Source organism: Nelusetta ayraudi, unplaced genomic scaffold (genome assembly GCF_046127955.1).
Source record: "Nelusetta ayraudi isolate G7.1 ecotype Tasmania unplaced genomic scaffold, CSIRO-AGI_Nayr_v1 ptg000020l, whole genome shotgun sequence".
In the NCBI taxonomy this organism is placed as follows: Eukaryota; Metazoa; Chordata; class Actinopteri; order Tetraodontiformes; family Monacanthidae; genus Nelusetta; species Nelusetta ayraudi.
Window position 1 is genome coordinate 1,555,392 of NW_027466070.1, and position 17,130 is coordinate 1,572,521.

Below are 17,130 nucleotides of genomic sequence, written 5' to 3' on the forward strand. Positions count from 1 at the left end.
AGAGGAACGGGCCGAAGGCGTCACCAGGCCCGGAAAGCCCGGACAACCCGGAGAAGCTGCTCATATGCGACGATGAGGCCGTGCTCGAGGCAAAGTACAAGGAGAAGGTGGCGGAGAATGAGGAGCTGAGGGCGGCGGTGTACACGCTGGAGTACCAGCTGCAGGACATCCACAAGGACTCGGCAGCCAAGCTGTCCACCTGCCACTCCCAGATCGAGCAGAAGCAGGCCGTGATCGAGCGCCTCTCCGGGGACGTCCGCGACCTGCAGGACCAGAGCGAGTCCCTGCAGGAGCGGCTGGCCGAGGACGGGAGGGTGAAGGAGGCCCTGTATGAGCTGAAGAAGGAGGAGGGTGCGCTGAGGAAACAAGCCCGGGGCATGAACGATGAGCTGGGCTACTACGAGTCCCTGGCGGAGAAACAGAGCGGCACCAATAGCAACCTGAAGATGGACAAGCGAGAGCTGCGGCTGCAGCTCACCGAGGCCGAGCGCGGGATCAGCAGCCGGAAGGGGATCATCGTACGGCAGCAGAAGGAGATCAGCAGCAGCAAGGTGATGATCGAGGAGCTCCAGAACCAGACCAGGGAGATGCGGGAGACCATCCACGACCTCCGGCACCAGGCGGAGCTGAGGGAAGAGGAGGAGGTTTTGGACTACATGGAGGATTTGGAGGAGGAGAACCGCCTCCCTGCAGCTGGGAGGACAGAGCCGTCCGACCCCGAGGAGCTGAGGGATGGCAGCTGTGAGGACAAACAGCTTCCAGGCCCAGAAGATCACAACCAAGGGTATGGCAGGTGCTTCATGAAAGGCCTCTTGGTGGGCGTGGTCTCTTGGTTCTTCGCGGTAGGCATGCTGGGCTCCTGGAACATCCTGACTGCAGTGACTTACAGCTACTGCGACAACCCCGTCGAGTGCCTCTCGGATTGTCTCTTCCAGCTGTTTGACCCCTACAAAGGTCACAACAAAAACCTTCGTCCCTTCTGAGCAGGACAATGCGCCAAAGCTTGGCAGGGTTTTTCTCCAGGTGCTGTTTGTCTCACAGCAGCGTGCAATATAGGAAATGTGCCATTTGAGAAATGAGGACTGAAAAATGAATGGTATTGTTATTAAGAAAAAACACGTTTGACATTTCCATTACTATAATGCACGCAAGGAGGCATTTGGTGCTCTTAATAAAGTCACAGTCACAAGTCACGACGTAGACACGGACTTAAAGGTGACAATGATGAAAAACTTGGATGTTTTTCACTAGCGGTGAGGAGCAGGGACACATGGACGTTCATGTTACACAACGTTTCACTGTGATTTTCCTCATTTTGAAAGTGTTTAACCTGGACAAAACTGCGAGTGCTGCAATTGTAACAGATGAAAAAACAACAACATAAAGGCATGAGTGGATTTGGTTGAAAGAAAATTCACAAGAATTATGCTGCTTTTAATTGCACTTTTACATTTTTCTATTTCAAAGTTTGTGTAGTTTGTAGACATATTTCAAATAAGTGAGCGAATTTGTATTTTATGTTTTATGTTCCTGTAGTTGTGCTAATGTTGATTAAAGTTCAGTAATTGTTTTTCTAATTTGCAAACGTGATTAAGTTGTCGTCTGTCCATTTTCTATCGCCGCTCAAAATGAACAAGAGGCAGAACATCGTATAAAAATGTATTTATTTTCAAGGAAACCATTAACACTGAATACAACAGGAGTGATCATTCAAAAGCCAATAAAAGTGGTGACTCTGACTTCATATAGATCCCCACATACAAGACGTCTTGGAAAAAACGAGATCTCAAAAACAGACATGTTGGCAATTTGCTGGTGCTACAGTTTTTCGTTTTTGACCCCACGTTACAAATCGAGGCGGCATGCGCCTGCGTAGAAAAGTGACCACGTTTTACATCAACTTACAAAGGGCTGGATGTCAAAGTGCAATATGCCTTAACGCCGCCCACCCCCTGCAATCTTGACTCTTGAGTGACTAAAATACAAATCTCCAAAATTATCATTCAGCCACTATGGCTTTGTCTCGAGTTGGTTTTCTATCCTAGCCTAACATTTCAAAATATTGTTTTAGAAATATTGTCCTCCCAAAGATACTTCTTTCTTTCTTTTTTTTTTTTTAAATTGCACCTTATCACAGACAACTGCATGTAATGGAACCAAACGTCACAGGAATAATGCAGGCATACAACAGAAAAGCTGTTAATCAACAACTTCAAACACTAACGTAACGCCTTGTTGGTTCTTAGAAAAGCAACCGAATCAAAGAATACATACTAAAATCTGAAGTCAAAATAAAACAAGTTAAAAACCATAAAGAAAAGAAGTAGTATTTACACGTATATACAGCAAATAGATTGAATATTATACAGGTTTGACTGGCCATTCGAGGTCAGGCCGAAGCCGCCAAGGTCCGTTAGATCCAACACTGCATGACATTCAGGCTTGTCAATCAAGGAAAAGAAACAAGAGATTCTTAAAAGACGGAATACCTTCAAAAGGTCAGTTTGTTCCGACTCTGGTCTTAGTGTTTATAAAAAAAACAAACAAACAACCAAAACATCCAAACAGAGATTTAACTTTTTGCATGTTTATAATAATGATGATGGCATTTTCTTTTTACTTTTTTTTTGCAAAGGGAAATTTATCACATATTTCCTTCTATGGGTCAGGTTGTTTTGTTTTGGGTTTCACCCCCCCACCCCCAGAATAATCACGATGCCATCTTCAGCCTACAGGGGGCACAGCAGGTCTTCAGTCGGGAGGGAGAAGGTCGTGCAAACGAAACCGCTTACGAATGTGCGGTCTGACATCTTCATTCTGTCAGAGAGAGAAAAAAACAGACTCTCTCAACCAACAGTTGCTACTGAGCAGTGTTTGCCAAGTTATTCGCACAATGTGTCGCTCTGTTTACAACAGCATACGGTGATATTTTATCCTGTGCCGCCGAGCTGTCGTTCAAAATTCTGTCCACTAGATGGTGCTGTCAGGCATTAGCGATTGTGTGAACGCACAGGCACTTCATTGTTTCCAGTCGTCCAAACGGAACAGGAAGAAAAACACTAACCAGTTCCACCAGCTTCTCCAGAAAAGGAACCAGCTTGAGAAGCTCACTGTCGTTTCTGTCCACAAACCAGCTCTCGATGGGGATCCCATTAGAAAGCTGGAGGAGACAAAACATCATCATCAGACGAACATCATGTGAGAAGCAACCGCAGTGCACAGGTGTTTATGTTTCTAACCATCTCATCAAAGGTGACAAAAATACTAGCTAAAGTTCCACCTGTGTTTTTTGTTGTTATTGTTGGTTGAAAAAATAAAATGAGAAACAAAACGTTGAAACTACCTGATAGGCAAAGGCTTGTGGTGAATTGTCAATTATTATAGTCTTGGAAAGATCCCGGCCGAGAATGTTGAGGTCTTTAATATAATTCCCTTGGACGCAGACACAGTGCTCTCGAAATAGCCGGTGTCTGATGGAGAGAAAGCATGCATAAAAGATAAGGGAGTAAGAATCAGTTAAAATGTTATAATAGTAAAATAAATGGATTAGACAGTTCCAGAAACAAAAAGTGAAGTCTTTGCTCCACCTGGAAGTCAAAGAGTTCAGTGATATACATACATTGAAAAAGACACTCTCACTTCTGAGTCTTCATTGTCACTGACCTGACCAGCTGTTTCTTCGGGTCAAGGATGTTGAGTAACTTGTCAGCGTAGACTTTCTTTGACGCCGTGAAGAGGATAATCTGCAATTTCAAAAGACATTGCAAAGTAAGAAACATGCAAGCAAAAAATAAAAATCATAAATAACCACTGGAGGAATTCCCACCTCGTACTTCTGAGACATGCGCTCAAGAAACTCACGGAAAAAGGGCCTCAAACGAACGTACACCTACACGCAGTGACAAAATGACATTTTGTTTTATATTAGCGACAAGGGAATGAAGGCAGTTGGACCAGCAGGGGGACAATGAGCCGAGTCTACCTGGTATATTACATCTTGAAAGAGCACAGGGAATGTCAAGGCTGCATCTTCCAGCTCGTTCAGACTGCAGTGGACCAGAGTTTCATCCTGGCAACCACAGCAAAATAACAAACAGCCAATGAAGTCACTTTAATTCATTTCCACAACATGTATTTAGCGCGAGGAAGCTTTCTCACCAGGTCCAAGACCAGGGAGAACTCTGGGGCGCTGCGTGTTTTCAAAGGTAGCGCTGGTTTGCGTGTTAACTGCTCTTCAGTCAGAGGAGGCACGTGCTTGATGAAGAAGTACCTTAAAACAGGAGAAAGACTTGTTAATGTGGAGGAAGAGCAGGAATCATCAACTTTCAAAATAAAACAACAGTCATAACGCTGAGTGTTCAATAACAAAGAGGGCAAAGTGAGAAATGATGACAGGGAGGGTTTCTCCTGCCATCTAGTGGTGAATTCCCATAATGCATAATGTTTCATCACGTGGGATAATAAACAATACAAAAAAACACTCCGCGTGTATCTCAGTGAGCCACACTAGCAGTTGTTAAACTTGATTAATTTCAGAAGAAACTCACGGATCAAAGACTTCCCAGTCCTCATCGTAAGAGGTTTCTGCAGGAACTGGAGGTAACGTGTGTGGGTAGCCGACGTCCGGTATACAGCCTGGAACTGACGGGGACAGAGACAGATAGAATCTTCAGTGAACTCTAACAAAACAAACCTGAACAGAAAAATTTAACTGTCGACCAAAGTTTGGCTGTTGCAGGTTTCTTAAATCAAACGAATGCCGTTGGAGCCCAAACAATCGCACCTGTTAGTGGCGGCATGTCGGCCTCTGTGACTATTTCCTCTTCTTCTATGGTTGTGTCAGTGGTGACCTGGAGCCTCTGCGGCAGAACGGGGGCCGTGTGACACGGAGCAATGCCCTCGGCGGACGTGAGAGTGCTGCTGGGCATCTCCTCGGCCGGCTCCATGTCCAGCTGCTTCATGATCTCCTCCGCTTCCATCGCTTGGCCGGGGGAGTCCGAACCAGGAGTAGCTGGGCACAAATGAACAGGTTTCAGCTCAAAGACACCCTGTCGGATATTCGTTGAGATAAAACGTCCGGGTTGATTTCATTATTATTCACCAGCTTTTGTTGCTGGTGAGAAGAAGTTGAAGACTGGAGAGAAGATAGTCCCCAGCAGGGTGGTGCGTGGTGGGCTGCCAGTGGCCTCGGAGCTTTCCAGTTTACCGTTGGGTTTAATGGGCTTACTGGTGCACGTCATTGTTTCTGAGGAGAACGTAAGGTCAATGGTGACAACCGAAGGAAACATCCGTCACAAAACGCCCCTTTAAGAACCTCTCGGCTCTGGGTTACCTTTATTCGGGCTTTTCTTGGAAACTCTGGCGACAGATTTGTTGGAAAGGCCTCTTGTCTGCGGTGAAGAAGTAATTAAATCGCCGTCAGCTTTACAATCAATTCGACTCCTCTTGGCGGGGATGTCCTGCTCCACCTGACCAAACATTGATAAAAAAGGATTTTTACTCCACAATTACACCACTATTGATTATTAATAGCAAATACATACCAATTACACTTAATAGCTCAAAAGTACTATTCAATTTTTTCCGTCTGTGATGGAAAATAATAATGCTCTATTTTAGGTTTTACAGGTTGTAGCAAAAACGATGCTCCGATTATGTGTATTTTGTGCATTTTTTTTAGCAGCAACTTCACAATAACAGCGTCATCCCACCTTGACGGCATTTCCACGTATGAATTTCTTGATGGTGGACAAAAGGCCCGTTTCATTCTTCTGCATTCTGCCGCGACCTCTGGCCGGCGATGGACTCACTTCACAGCGTTTCCTTTTGCCCTGGGCTGGGTGGCCTCGGCGGCCTGGGCTGGGCTGCTGAGGAGCTTTACGCACTCTCAGCCTCATTATGCTTCGACGTCACATAGAAAAATCTGACAGGACAGAAAGGGGAAGTAAAGGTTTAATATTTAAGATTTAATATGTCGCTTTGGCAAGACGAACATCATGTGAGAAGCAACCGCAGTGCACAGGTGTTTCTATGTTTCTAACCATCTCATCAAAATAACATGATGTTTGTAAGTAGAAAGAAACAATGTGAATCTGATGACAACAAACATTAACAATGTAATTAACTATGTTTTAAAGTGGATTCATTATCATATCATTGGAAACAAAAAAATCTAAACTGAGCAGGACTCTTCTTGAAAATTACATACCAACAATCTTTGTGAGCAAAGACAGAATATTACTGCAACATTACTTGGGCTAGTACTCACTGAACTAAACTGAAACCAAATCTAAGGTTGCAAAAAAGAGCAGTGAGAATCATTCATTTCATAAATTTGGTATCCTTGATATCTATCAGATTAACCACCTCCAAATTGCTCCTTTGTTCATTATGCAAAACATTTCCCTCCTCTTTTCACAATTTATTTTCCTCAAACAAACAATTCACCTGCAAAGCAGATCAGCGTCGGCCCCCACAATCCAGAACTTTTTCATCCCAATTTAAGATCTCCTATAGAGGTTCTAAGATATGGACTTCACTTCTCATTTTCTTACACTCTCTCAATCTGTATTTAAGAAGTCTGTGAAGTGCATGCTGTGTAACCAAGCACTGGATGTCTTGCCTTAACTTTTAGCTTTTATTGCACTTTGTTTTGTGTATTTCCCTGATCTGTGTTCAGCTGGGTTTTATCCTAGAGGTTATGAATTTCTTGTGTGTGTTTTGTATAATGGTTTGCATCTTCATTTTGCTTTGTCTTGCTTTCGGGAGGTCCTCCTGAAAAGCCCATAGGTTTGTTTTTTGTTTGTTTGTTTTTTTTAACTTCATAGCATGTCTGCTTTGTATAATTTTGGTTTTGTTTAGTTCTTTTTTGCGTTTGTTCTTTTTCTTAATTTTTCATTATATGAACCTCTACTATGTGCTAAATAAATAGATACATAATAAAAAAAATAATATTCTGACCAAATTTCAGCGTGATTTCCTTGAAATATTTGATCTGAAATAATTAATGATCAGAAATAATTAAGGAGCTTCATAACAATGTGTTGCTGCAACTGGTCTGTAATCAGAGGTTGGTGGTGTTTCAGCATGCAGTATTTTTTCCCCTCTCGTTTAGAAAACAACGCCACGTAACTCAAAATATCACAGCGACCATATCTGACGGAGGAAGGTCGTCAAGCAGACAAAGGACGGCGCTATTTATAGATGCCAATCCCTCAATTGCGATCAAAAAGTCGAAAATATTCCAGTATTATTTGGAGTCGCTCTCAAAGAAAGCCACCCACCGACTCTGGCGTCGTGCTCGCGCCTCGCCCACCCATTCATCCCTCTCCATCCTGCTTTCACTTTCACTTGACAACAGACAACCATGGTGTAAAAAAGAAAAAAGAAAAAAAGGGCGCCCAATTTTCGGCATTACAACCTCTAAAAAAAAAAAAAAAAGACAACTCATGTTGTGTGTCCCCCACACACATACACACGATCGAACGCGTTTGGAATTCACAGATGATGTCATCAGGGGCTACTCACAGTGGAATCACGATATCCGCCGCCGTTCCGGTCATTTAACAGCAATGTAAACAAAAACAAATCTAGGATTAAACGCATGACAGCCGCACCGGTAGGGGTGGGCGGTGTACTTGATGGCTGGTAACGTTAACTACTGTAAAAAAAAATAAATAAAAAATACTGAACGGTCCAAAAAACATTAAACGTGCTATTGATCTGTACAAATACATCTTTGTTTCGAGTAATCAGGTATGCCACAACTAACCAATTGTTACTAAATCAGGTTCACAAGCGTAACCAGAAATGTGGTTATGTAACATCAAAGAGGCTGCATTAATACCAACGTCAGCTACATGCTAACGTTACAAGGCAGCCCTAAAAAAAAAAACATTTGGGTTCCGCAAGTCCCAACGCGACGGGCGAGAACTTGGCGACAGTGCGATACTGGGCGGTCAAAGTCGGCACATGTCTGCTGAACGAACCTATCTGCCATCACCTGTAATTTCTCTCGGCGTAACTTTGCCAGATGCTGCTGTGTTGGCTCGGCTGCGCGGCTAGTTCATCACGAGTGGCTACCGTTAGCTTCTAAGCTAAGAGAACGCAGATGGCAGCAAAAGAGAGACGATGACAATATTCACCAGTGTCGCAGTGTCGCTTATCACCGGCATCACTGTTCATGTGTCCATGTCCAACTCGCAAACGATCCATAAATTATTCGACAAGACAACGCCAAACGGCAGCTAGCGTTAGCCTCCGGCTAGCTGGCGCGTCATTGTGTTGGTCTCCACGGCTCTGTGCAGCCATTTGACTACGCCCCCTCGGCTAGCCAGCCAGCCAGCTAACTAGCTCGCAAGCAAAACCAGGCTACGAGGAGCGGGAGCATTTTTTGTTTACATGTTGACGTTAGACGCTACTCACCGACAACCGAAGGTGCTCCTCAAAGGTCTCCGCGGCGCTTGTGGCTTTCGGCAGCCTCCGGCCGACCCGCAGAGGACAGGCCGTAGACGCTGCGGCCAGCTCGTGTGTCGCTCTCGGCAGCTAGTCACTCGTTCACCATGTCTGCGGACGCCATTTCCCGCCTCATCACAAACATAACGTTGGTGGTGCGCAGGAGAATGCGACACACGCGTAGGGAAACCAACGTGGCGGAGCGGCCAGTCAACAGGGGCGGGAAAAAAAAACAGAGCGCTGTGTGTGTCTATGTGCGCGCAGCTGCCAGCTCCTTTTTTTTTCTTTTCTTTTTTTATTGTGGTGTGAAGCAGTGTGTACACAGTGATACCGCCACTTTGTCCGTGCTGCTGCACGAGTGTGGCAACTGGAACGCTTATTAATAAAGCATGTCAAGTTCAAGTGAATAAATATAGATTGAATGTATTCAGTGTATGTTTTGTTAATTTTTATTACCCCTTTTTTTTCTCGTGATTTGTAACACGATTTTATGTACGTGTCTGTTATGTTGGATGTTTAACATTTTAAAGTCATTAATACCCAAAAAATATAGTAGGGCACATACGGCATTATTTATGTATATTAACATAACTTCTTATGTTTTACTTTAAATACTATATTTTACGTATTTTTATTAAGTTATTCAATTATTATTTTATCGTTTATACATTTTTCATTTTTCACAGAAAAATTATAAATATGCAAGTACTGCTCAAGCAGAATTGTTTTTCATTTCATGACTATTTTTTGTATATCTCTCGAAATGTTTTCAGTAAATTTGTGTTTCGTTAAAAACCTTTGTGCAACCACAATTTCAAGACAGTTACAAAGCTGCTGCTTCAAGGGAGATGGTTAGAGCTTTTAAACACAAAGCCACAGCAACATGAATCCATGTCTTTTTAGTAAGACAGTCGTAGACAAAACACAATGCAAAGATGTAGAACCTATGATGAGGTTTAATATCACAAATTATAAGATTTATTTCAGTTGCATAATAAAAAGAAATGTTTCGAACATGTATACGTACAGAAGAAGAAGAACTTTATGTTTGGAGGTTATAAAAAGCACTTGTGGTGGATTTAACATTCATGATGAGGCAGGACCACACACCTTAGTGTGTGTGAAAGTAGTTTAGCTGCAAAAATTCTGCTACAGAGTCTTTCTGAAACCTAATAGCAACATAAAAATAGCAGTTCTATGCTCACATTTTCAGATCAGTACTTTTCATCCTATACTCTAGAGGAGCAGAAAAGGAGTTTTCTCCAGAAAACATCATATTTAGCCCTCTGTTTACAGCCTCCTTGGGGCTGGTTGATTGAATTGTTGGGCCTTCTACATGCTTGGAATAGGACAATAATAAGGCAGTCACAAAGGGCACCTATTAGGCATACTAATGATATGCCGTTTGTGATGTCATAAAGGGGTTCTTTTCAGGACTGTGTTTTAGCACAAAGCAGGCAAAAGAAGTTAAGGATGGACTTTTGCAACATTCACTGCACGCTGTCGGACCTTTGACTTACAGAAGCATCAACTGTAGCAAGCATTAAAAGCGTGATCAAACTTAGTTTGCAACTGTGTGTGTGTACTCTCAGTGTATTGTATGAGACGTTAGATGGAGTGATTCATCTCACTGAAAGGGTGAAGGGATGGAAGTCTTGTCTTGTATTCACTTCATCCCCAGATGAAAGAGTTTTCTGTACGGTCCTGGTCCGCCCCACAGACCCCTGATTTTAGATGGTAGAAATAAAATCAATATCTACTAGAACGTGATACAATTCTCTTTTAGTAACTAATCAGTTCTTGGTGGGTGAATAAATACGTACTTTAGCAGTCCGTGCCAGTAGAGCTGAGGCATCAGATCGGCCTTCATGTGGTACATGGTTCTCCTCTCCTTGGCTTGGTTAATGGGGAAAGTTTCCAGCGGCTGCCCATTGTAGTCAAACTCCGCCAGGATGACGGTGTTATAACTTGTGACCAAAGGACACGATGTGTAACCATCATACTAAAACAAGATAAGACAAGATAAAAGATTGTTAAAGATGCCTCATGCTGGGTTTCCCATCATTGATGCCTTCTGCTAATAAACACAATTACAGCAGGGCCTCACCTTCGTGTCTGGCTTCTCATTTTTCAAAACCTTTCTGATGGTCCTGTTCAGGATGCCAGATTGTGCAGCTAAGAATGAGAAACAGAGAAGATTTTTTTTTTTTTTTAAATATATGTTTTTTACCGTTTTCTATACAAGTGTTTCATACCAATTCCAAGTAAATAAAGCACACATGTAGAAGGCCAAACAAACAATCAGTTTGTTAAGCCTCTAATCATCCCAAAACTTTAACTTCACCACAATGTCAAGAAAAGTCTGACAGGTCAGTGTGCCAACCGCAGCCTGGGTAAACAATGAAGTCATGATAATGTTGAATTCCTTTGTGTAAATCAGTTGCAGATTTTACAGGAAGCCCTGGTTCCTTCCTGGTTGTCATCAGGAATGATGCAACTCATCTCATTGACAGTTAGCGCTGCAAATCTACACACATTAGAACCAAAAGGGCAAATAATCTTCAAAATGAATGTAGCACTGCAATCAAAACTATGAGCAGAACCGACAACGTGTCTTAAGGTTTCAAGTGCACCAAAAAAAATGTTGAGCGTGTGATGGTGTAAACATTTATCAGCTTGTGTAATAGGTTTATGGTGCAACACACCCCAGTCATGCAGCAGGGTCTTTCAGATTGTAAAAAAAAAAACAGAACATAAAAGTTTCACCCTGCCAGAAATTCCAGTGTTGCATCACTGCAACGTTCAACACACAAAGTGACTTTTTGACCCACCAACGGCTGCGGCTGTTTTGGCTGTGGGCAGGCTGGTGCAGTCCCCGATGCCAAACACGTTTGGGTACCTCGTGTGTTGGAGAGTCGCTTTGTTGAGGTCCAACCAGCCGGCTCCGTCCGCCAGCGGACTCCCTTTCACCACAGAACTGGGTCCCATCGGCGGTGTGACGTGAAGCATTTCATACTTTAAAAAAGTGTGAATCCGCGTGGATGGTTTATATGATGTGAATGAGGTATTATTGTCATTAGTTACACTTTAACAAAACAGACTGCATGACTCTGGCAGTGAAAAGCTGAACTGCCATGTTACAGTTACCTCCATCACTTTGGTCTCTCCTGGTTTGTCCAGATTTTCAAACACAGCTTCTTTCCTGTCCGCACGCACTTCAATCAGATTGTGTCGCAGGTTGACTTCTAAATTCCGATGTTTCACAATTTCCCACAATGAGTCAGCATATTTCTTGATGCCAAACAGCACAGGGAGTGATGTGTTGTACATTATATTGGCTTTTGACCTTTGTCCTGTCTTGGGCAGAAATGAAAAAAAATGCAACTTCTGTTGATTTTTTTTTTTTAAAGCAGCACATGATATTTTAAGGTTGTGCACATATAAAGAATGCAGGTACCTTCCTGAGAAAGGCATCAGACAGGTACATGATTTTCTGCGCAGCTCCAGCACATTTCACAGGAGTGTTTGGGAAGGTGAAGATGGCGTTTCCCTCTTTGAAGTTCTGCAGCGCCTTACAAGTTTTCTCCACCGTTTGGATTGAATAGTTTGAACCAATGCTTGGATGCTCAAATCCCTCTGGCAGCCCTTTAATCTGGATAGTTTTATTGGTGTGTTATAAAATAATCGTACAGCACGAAATGTAAAATGAACAAGAGTTCACCTTACCCTGTCATAGTGGAGCTCTAAGCCAAGAGCCACGATCAGGTACTCGTAGGAGATCTGTGAAGTAGAAGACAATGTTATAAGATATATTGGTGACAATTATACCACACTAATAAACTGTAACTGTATAAAAGTAGGTGTGCACCTCCGTCCCATCATCTGTGCGGACGGTGTTGGTGTCTGGGTTGATTTCCTGCACACTGGACTTGACCCACTTCACTCCAGATGGCATGACGCTGGCGGTAGGGCGACCCGACGAGGCAGCCGATTTGGCACCGGCGCCCACCAGGGTCCATATAGGCTGGTAGTAATGCATCTGCAAGTTCAAGCAAAGGCCACATTGAAAACTTTGGGTCGAAGCAGGTGGTAAAGCTCATGATCCAGTTTGGGCTGCTTGCCTCGCTGGGCTCCACCACGGCCACGTTCTCAGCTCCCAGCATCCTCTTCATCCTGGCACTCATGGTAATGCCTCCGCTGCCTCCGCCCAGCACCAGCATCTTGTAGTGCTGTTTGGCCGAGGCCGCACTGCTGGTGTGCAGGTGAGACGCAGCCATGCCGGCCGGGCGGCACCGCCACAGGCGACGCAGTGCAGCCATCTTCTGCTGGAAACGGCGAGAAGAGTCTGTCCCGTTTGTTTGTTTTTGAAGTCGTAGTGAATGTTATTTTAAAATTTTGTTTGCGTGACCATTGCTCTGTGAGGCAAGTTGCTTGACATCTAACAATCTCTTTTACAAGCGAGGGCTGGCCAAAATGGAAGCACCCAGATACAAGCAAATGAAGAAAGAAAAGAACATAACACAGCAGTGCATCGCATACAAAACTACACTGAAGCAATGGAGATTAAGTATGAAAAACATCTACACACTCATAATTAACCATGAATAAAAATTAGCGTGTTGAGCTCTACAATCATAAATGCTGATATATTTCTGTAAGTGTGCTGCAAACCAAAGAAAGTGTAACGTTTCTGTAACTGTTAATAGAGGGGCAACAGTTCAACTTTTTGACCTACTCCCCCTTTTCTCATTTATGTACATACCTGAAATGCATACACACACGTTGCTGATAGTGACAGCAATTGGTTATTTATCGGCAGAAGGTGATAAACTCAGCATCAAAGAACTATTTCAACGCCATATGAAGACACAAGTCTCTCAATTTTTAACCCGCGGAGACCTCCAAAACTCTGCGGCTCCTGGTGTTTCTGTGACGCAACACCTGCTGTTGCCTGCACCGCACAACTGCCCACTTCTGGCCCCACCCCGGTCAGACTTTAACCGAGAAACAACCGGTGAGATAACGCCGTGGTCGGAAAAGGCAGCGTGACGCCTACCTGGAAGCGGCGCGAGCTTGCGGCAAGAAGGACGCCCGCGTGACCCTGGGAAGAAGTCTCGTCCGACTCGCTTCAAAGCTCAACTGGACTGCAGCGGCCGTGGGACGCTGCGGGCGGCTGCTATGGGTCTTCCCCTCCCATTGTCGCAGCAGGATGCGGAACCCTCTCTTATAAGCCGGAGTTTTATTGGGGCCCCGCTGCTGAGTCCGCCTCCTGGCAGCGACCAGGGGGCGGGTCTCGACGCGGGTTTTTGTTTGGTGCGAAGTCGACTTCTGGCTTGCAAAGTGTAACTGTGTTTCACCCCGAGTGACCTCACACGCAAGGCTCGTACTTCTATGCGAACACGCCCCCTGCTGGAGATCAGGCTGCGTGACAGAGGGAACGGTCCCCCCCTGTTTTGATTCAAGGAGTTTGGACGAAGGGCAGACGTTGTTTTGCAAAGACACTGTGCACACTGCAAGTGACTGGTTCAGCCTTTATGTTCCCATCATTTCTTGAACTTTCAAAACAGTAATAATTTATTTAAGCGACTTGTCACATCTGCCATCGGCATATGACAGTAGGGATAGGCCCCGCAGCCTTGGGTGCAGGAGGTATAGAAAATGAATGGATATATGGATGGATTGATGGGAGTTTGAAACAGGATATGTGGAGCAGGCGCCTCACACCAAGAAGGTTGTGGGTTCGATTCCGGGCCTGGGACCTTTCTGTGTGGAGTTTGCATGTTCTCCCTGTGTCTGCGTGGGTTCTCTCCGGGTTCTCCGGCTTCCTCCCACACTCCAAAAACATGCATGTGAGGTCAATTGAACACTCTAAATCGTCCGTACGTGTGCACGTGAGTGTGAATGGTTGTTTGTCTCTATGTGGCATTGCAATGAACTGGCGACTTGTCCAGGGTGTCACCCTGCCTTTGCCCTATTACAGCTGGGATAGGCACCAGCAGACCCCCGTGACCCTGAGCTCGGGAGTAAGCGGGTAGGGAAGATGAATGAATGAATGTGGAGCAGGTCACTCCAAGGATGATGCAATAAGTAACACTGTAAGAATATGCATTGATCTCTTCAATTTTACTCAACTGTGAACAACAATGACAAAAATTAAGAAACTAACTTAAAAAATTTGAAATAGAAAACAATATTTTGACAATTACTTTTTTGTCATTAGAGAGAATTACTGAATTGTATCAGAAATAAATTGCCCATATATTTACATATGTATATATTTTTTTGTTTTACTTTATTACATCCAATGAAGGCAATGTTTTCGACATGTTCATATGATCAATGCCAGAGAGAGCCCAGAAACTGTATATCACCACACTTGTGGACTCTGCACAGCGGTAACTTTCATGAACGACAGTATTTCTTGCCACAAGGAATTCTGTGAGATCTGATTCTTGTCTTGGTTTTATTTCATTCCCAGGTGAAGGAGTTTTCTGTATGGTGCTGGTCCGCCCCACCTGCCCCTAATGCGGGAAAGATTATTTGAAAAATAAATTTTAAATATTGGTGACAACTCGCACGAGTAAAGACTGACATTTTGCTGAGCGAATACATACTTCAGGAGTCCGTGCCAGTAGAGCTGAGGCATCAGATCAGCCTTCATGTGGTACATGGTTCTTCTCTCCTTGGCTTGGTTAATGGGAAAAGTTTCCAGCGGTTGTAGATTGTAGTCAAACTCTGCCAGGATGACTGTGTTATAACTGGTGACCAAAGGACACGACGTGTAGCCGTTGTACTGTAAATGGGAAGACAAAGGATATTTACCAGACATCCAGTGAACCCAGTCTATTTATGCTAACAAGCAGAATTAGCGCTGAGGCTAATACACGGCTCACCTTCATATCTGGCTTCTCCTTTTTCAGAACCTGCTTGATGGTTTTGTTCAGAACACCAGACTGCGCAGCTGAGAGCGAGACACGAGTGTTAACAGGAGAACATCAACAAATCCTGCTGTTTTTTTTTTTTATATATATTTGATTCTGTATCGTTATGTACTTGATTTACTTTAGTTCCCATAAATGACAAGTAAGGTGACAGACAAGAACACCTGATGGATTTAATCAGCGCATTGATATTTACACAAAATAGGACAAAAGAGGAGACAGCACTTGATTCAAGCGTCTTTGAGAGGCTTAAAAATCAAGTGAAAGAACTGCAGGAAAACTGAGATGACAAGCATGAAAAATCGACTGGGTGCAGTGCTTGTTTTTATCCTCTATGAGTTATTAATTCATTACGCAACGCACCTTCGAACTTTTGAAAAGAGTGTTACATCATTCTGTAGGTGCAGTGAGTTCCAGTGCTGCATCAATCAAACATTCAAACACAGACTCCGTCATCGCTCACCGACAGCAGCAGCCGTCCTGGCAGTGGGCAGGTTGGTGCAGTCGCCGATGCCAAACACATTGGGGAACCTCTTGTGTTGAAGGGTTTCTTTGTTGAGGTCCAACCAGCCGGCTTCGTCCGCCAGCGGACTCCCTTTCACCACAGAACTGGGTCCCATCGGTGGAGTGACGTGAAGCATCCCATACTTAAAAAAAATAAAATAAAAAATGACAAACTTATTGTGTGTAGGCTTTTTTTGTAAGCAGTCAGTGTTGTGTCTTGTTTATTACAAACATAGCAGACTCAGATTCATTCATTCACATATAATTCACTGTTAAAAGAAACAAAAAAGAAAGAAAGAAACATTTCCGATGCTACTTTTCCGTTACCTCGACGACTTTGGTTTCTCCTGGTTTGTCCAGATTTTCAAACACAGCTTCGTTCTTGTCTGGGCGCACCTCGATCAGATTGTGCCTCAGGTTCACATGTAGGTCACGTTGTTTCACAATTTCCCACAATGAGTCAGCGTATTTCTTACACCCAAACAGCACAGGGAGGGATGTGTTGTACATTATATTGGCCTTCGACCTTTTTCCTGTCTTGGGTAGAAACGTAGACATGCATTTTCCTTTCACTTGAGATGTAAATAAATCAATCAACATTTAATCACGATTGCAGTTACCTTCCTGAGGAAGGCGTCGGACAAGTACATGATCTTCTGAGGAGCTCCGGGACATTTCACAGGAGTGTTTGGGAAGGTGAAGACGGCGTTTCCCTCTTTGAAGTTCTGCAGCGCTTTCCATGTTTTCTCCACCGTATGAATGGAATAGTTTGAGCCAACATTTGGATGCTCAAGTCCTTCTACAAGCCCTTTAACCTGGACATAAGAAGAGTCTCTTGATCTGTGTGTAAATTAATATAGAGTGGAACAAACAGAGCTTTACCCTTTCAAAGTGGAGCTGTAAACCAAGAGCCACGATCAGGTACTCGTAGGAGATCTGTGAAGTAGAAGACAATGTTATAAGATATATTGGTGACAATTATACCACACTAATAAACTGTAACTGTATAAAAGTAGGTGTGCACCTCCGTCCCATCATCTGTGCGGACGGTGTTGGTGTCTGGGTTGATTTCCTGCACGCTGGACTTGACCCACTTCACTCCAGATGGCATGACGCTGGCGGTAGGGCGACCCGACGAGGCAGCCGATTTGGCACCGGCACCCACCAGGGTCCATATAGGCTGGTAGTAATGCATCTGCAAGTTCAAGCAAAGGCCACATTGAAAACTTTG

General features: G+C 43.9%; 3 protein-coding genes and 1 long non-coding RNA gene across 10 annotated transcripts in view; 1 reads left to right on the plus strand and 3 right to left on the minus strand.

Moving 5' to 3' along the window:
• Positions 1–1,647: 1,647 nt before the first annotated feature.
• On the minus strand, positions 1,648–8,670 carry ctdspl2a (CTD (carboxy-terminal domain, RNA polymerase II, polypeptide A) small phosphatase like 2a). 4 transcript variants are annotated; one of them, XM_076027332.1, is made up of 13 exons: positions 8,425–8,670; positions 5,712–5,923; positions 5,333–5,468; positions 5,102–5,245; positions 4,784–5,011; positions 4,548–4,641; positions 4,159–4,270; positions 3,983–4,069; positions 3,827–3,889; positions 3,664–3,743; positions 3,344–3,470; positions 3,065–3,160; positions 1,648–2,817 (listed from the first exon to the last, which is right to left on the minus strand). In XM_076027332.1, exons 2-13 carry the CDS (start codon positions 5,895–5,897, stop codon positions 2,752–2,754), a joined length of 1,419 nt encoding a protein of 472 aa, XP_075883447.1. In that variant the 5' UTR covers positions 5,898–5,923; positions 8,425–8,670; the 3' UTR covers positions 1,648–2,751. The 4 variants fall into 4 exon arrangements, with proteins under 4 accessions (XP_075883447.1, XP_075883448.1, XP_075883449.1 ...); XM_076027333.1 differs by lacking the exon at positions 8,425–8,670 and adding an exon at positions 8,145–8,324; XM_076027334.1 differs by lacking the exon at positions 8,425–8,670 and adding an exon at positions 8,003–8,138.
• Positions 8,671–9,414: 744 nt separating this feature from the next.
• On the plus strand, positions 9,415–10,003 carry LOC142888866 (uncharacterized). The gene is made up of 2 exons (XR_012926748.1): positions 9,415–9,572; positions 9,751–10,003. It is a non-coding gene; the product is annotated as an uncharacterized LOC142888866 (long non-coding RNA).
• Positions 10,004–10,067: 64 nt separating this feature from the next.
• LOC142888864 (sulfide:quinone oxidoreductase, mitochondrial-like) lies at positions 10,068–13,680 on the minus strand. 2 transcript variants are annotated; one of them, XM_076027339.1, is made up of 10 exons: positions 13,511–13,680; positions 12,576–12,776; positions 12,323–12,493; positions 12,181–12,234; positions 11,912–12,106; positions 11,602–11,811; positions 11,286–11,469; positions 10,562–10,629; positions 10,278–10,456; positions 10,068–10,178 (listed from the first exon to the last, which is right to left on the minus strand). In XM_076027339.1, exons 2-10 carry the CDS (start codon positions 12,771–12,773, stop codon positions 10,121–10,123), a joined length of 1,317 nt encoding a protein of 438 aa, XP_075883454.1. In that variant the 5' UTR covers positions 12,774–12,776; positions 13,511–13,680; the 3' UTR covers positions 10,068–10,120. The 2 variants fall into 2 exon arrangements, with proteins under 2 accessions (XP_075883454.1, XP_075883453.1); XM_076027338.1 differs by having other exon boundaries at positions 12,576–12,779.
• A 1,049-nt stretch (positions 13,681–14,729) lies between these two features.
• The window catches only part of LOC142888865 (sulfide:quinone oxidoreductase, mitochondrial-like), a 62,179-nt gene continuing 59,778 nt past the window's right edge, over positions 14,730–17,130 (minus strand). For all 3 annotated transcript variants that reach the window (XM_076027342.1, XM_076027341.1, XM_076027340.1), the window contains exons 3-10: positions 16,924–17,094; positions 16,782–16,835; positions 16,520–16,714; positions 16,227–16,436; positions 15,859–16,042; positions 15,348–15,415; positions 15,069–15,247; positions 14,730–14,975 (exon numbers count right to left, since the gene is read on the minus strand). In XM_076027342.1, the coding sequence (XP_075883457.1) occupies positions 14,918–14,975; positions 15,069–15,247; positions 15,348–15,415; positions 15,859–16,042; positions 16,227–16,436; positions 16,520–16,714; positions 16,782–16,835; positions 16,924–17,094 (1,119 nt within the window). In that variant the 3' untranslated portion in view covers positions 14,730–14,917. The remainder of the gene's footprint in view (positions 14,976–15,068; positions 15,248–15,347; positions 15,416–15,858; positions 16,043–16,226; positions 16,437–16,519; positions 16,715–16,781; positions 16,836–16,923; positions 17,095–17,130) is intronic.

Bases quoted from the DNA above. Each gene is read 5' to 3' on its own strand.
- LOC142888864 (XM_076027339.1), bottom strand. From the start codon at position 12,773: ATGGCTGCACTGCGTCGCCTGTGGCGGTGCCGCCCGGCCGGCATGGCT. The intron at 12,235-12,322 runs GTGCACACCTAC...TCTACTTCACAG, and splicing joins GCACAGATGATGGGACGGAG to ATCTCCTACGAGTACCTGAT. The intron at 11,812-11,911 runs GTACCTGCATTC...TTTCTGCCCAAG, and splicing joins CTGATGCCTTTCTCAGGAAG to ACAGGACAAAGGTCAAAAGC.
- ctdspl2a (XM_076027332.1), bottom strand. From the start codon at position 5,897: ATGAGGCTGAGAGTGCGTAAAGCTCCTCAGCAGCCCAGCCCAGGCCGC. The intron at 4,070-4,158 runs GTGAGAAAGCTT...TGTGGTTGCCAG, and splicing joins TCTCCCTGGTCTTGGACCTG to GATGAAACTCTGGTCCACTG. The intron at 3,161-3,343 runs GTAGTTTCAACG...TGTCTCCTCCAG, and splicing joins CACAAGCCTTTGCCTATCAG to CTTTCTAATGGGATCCCCAT.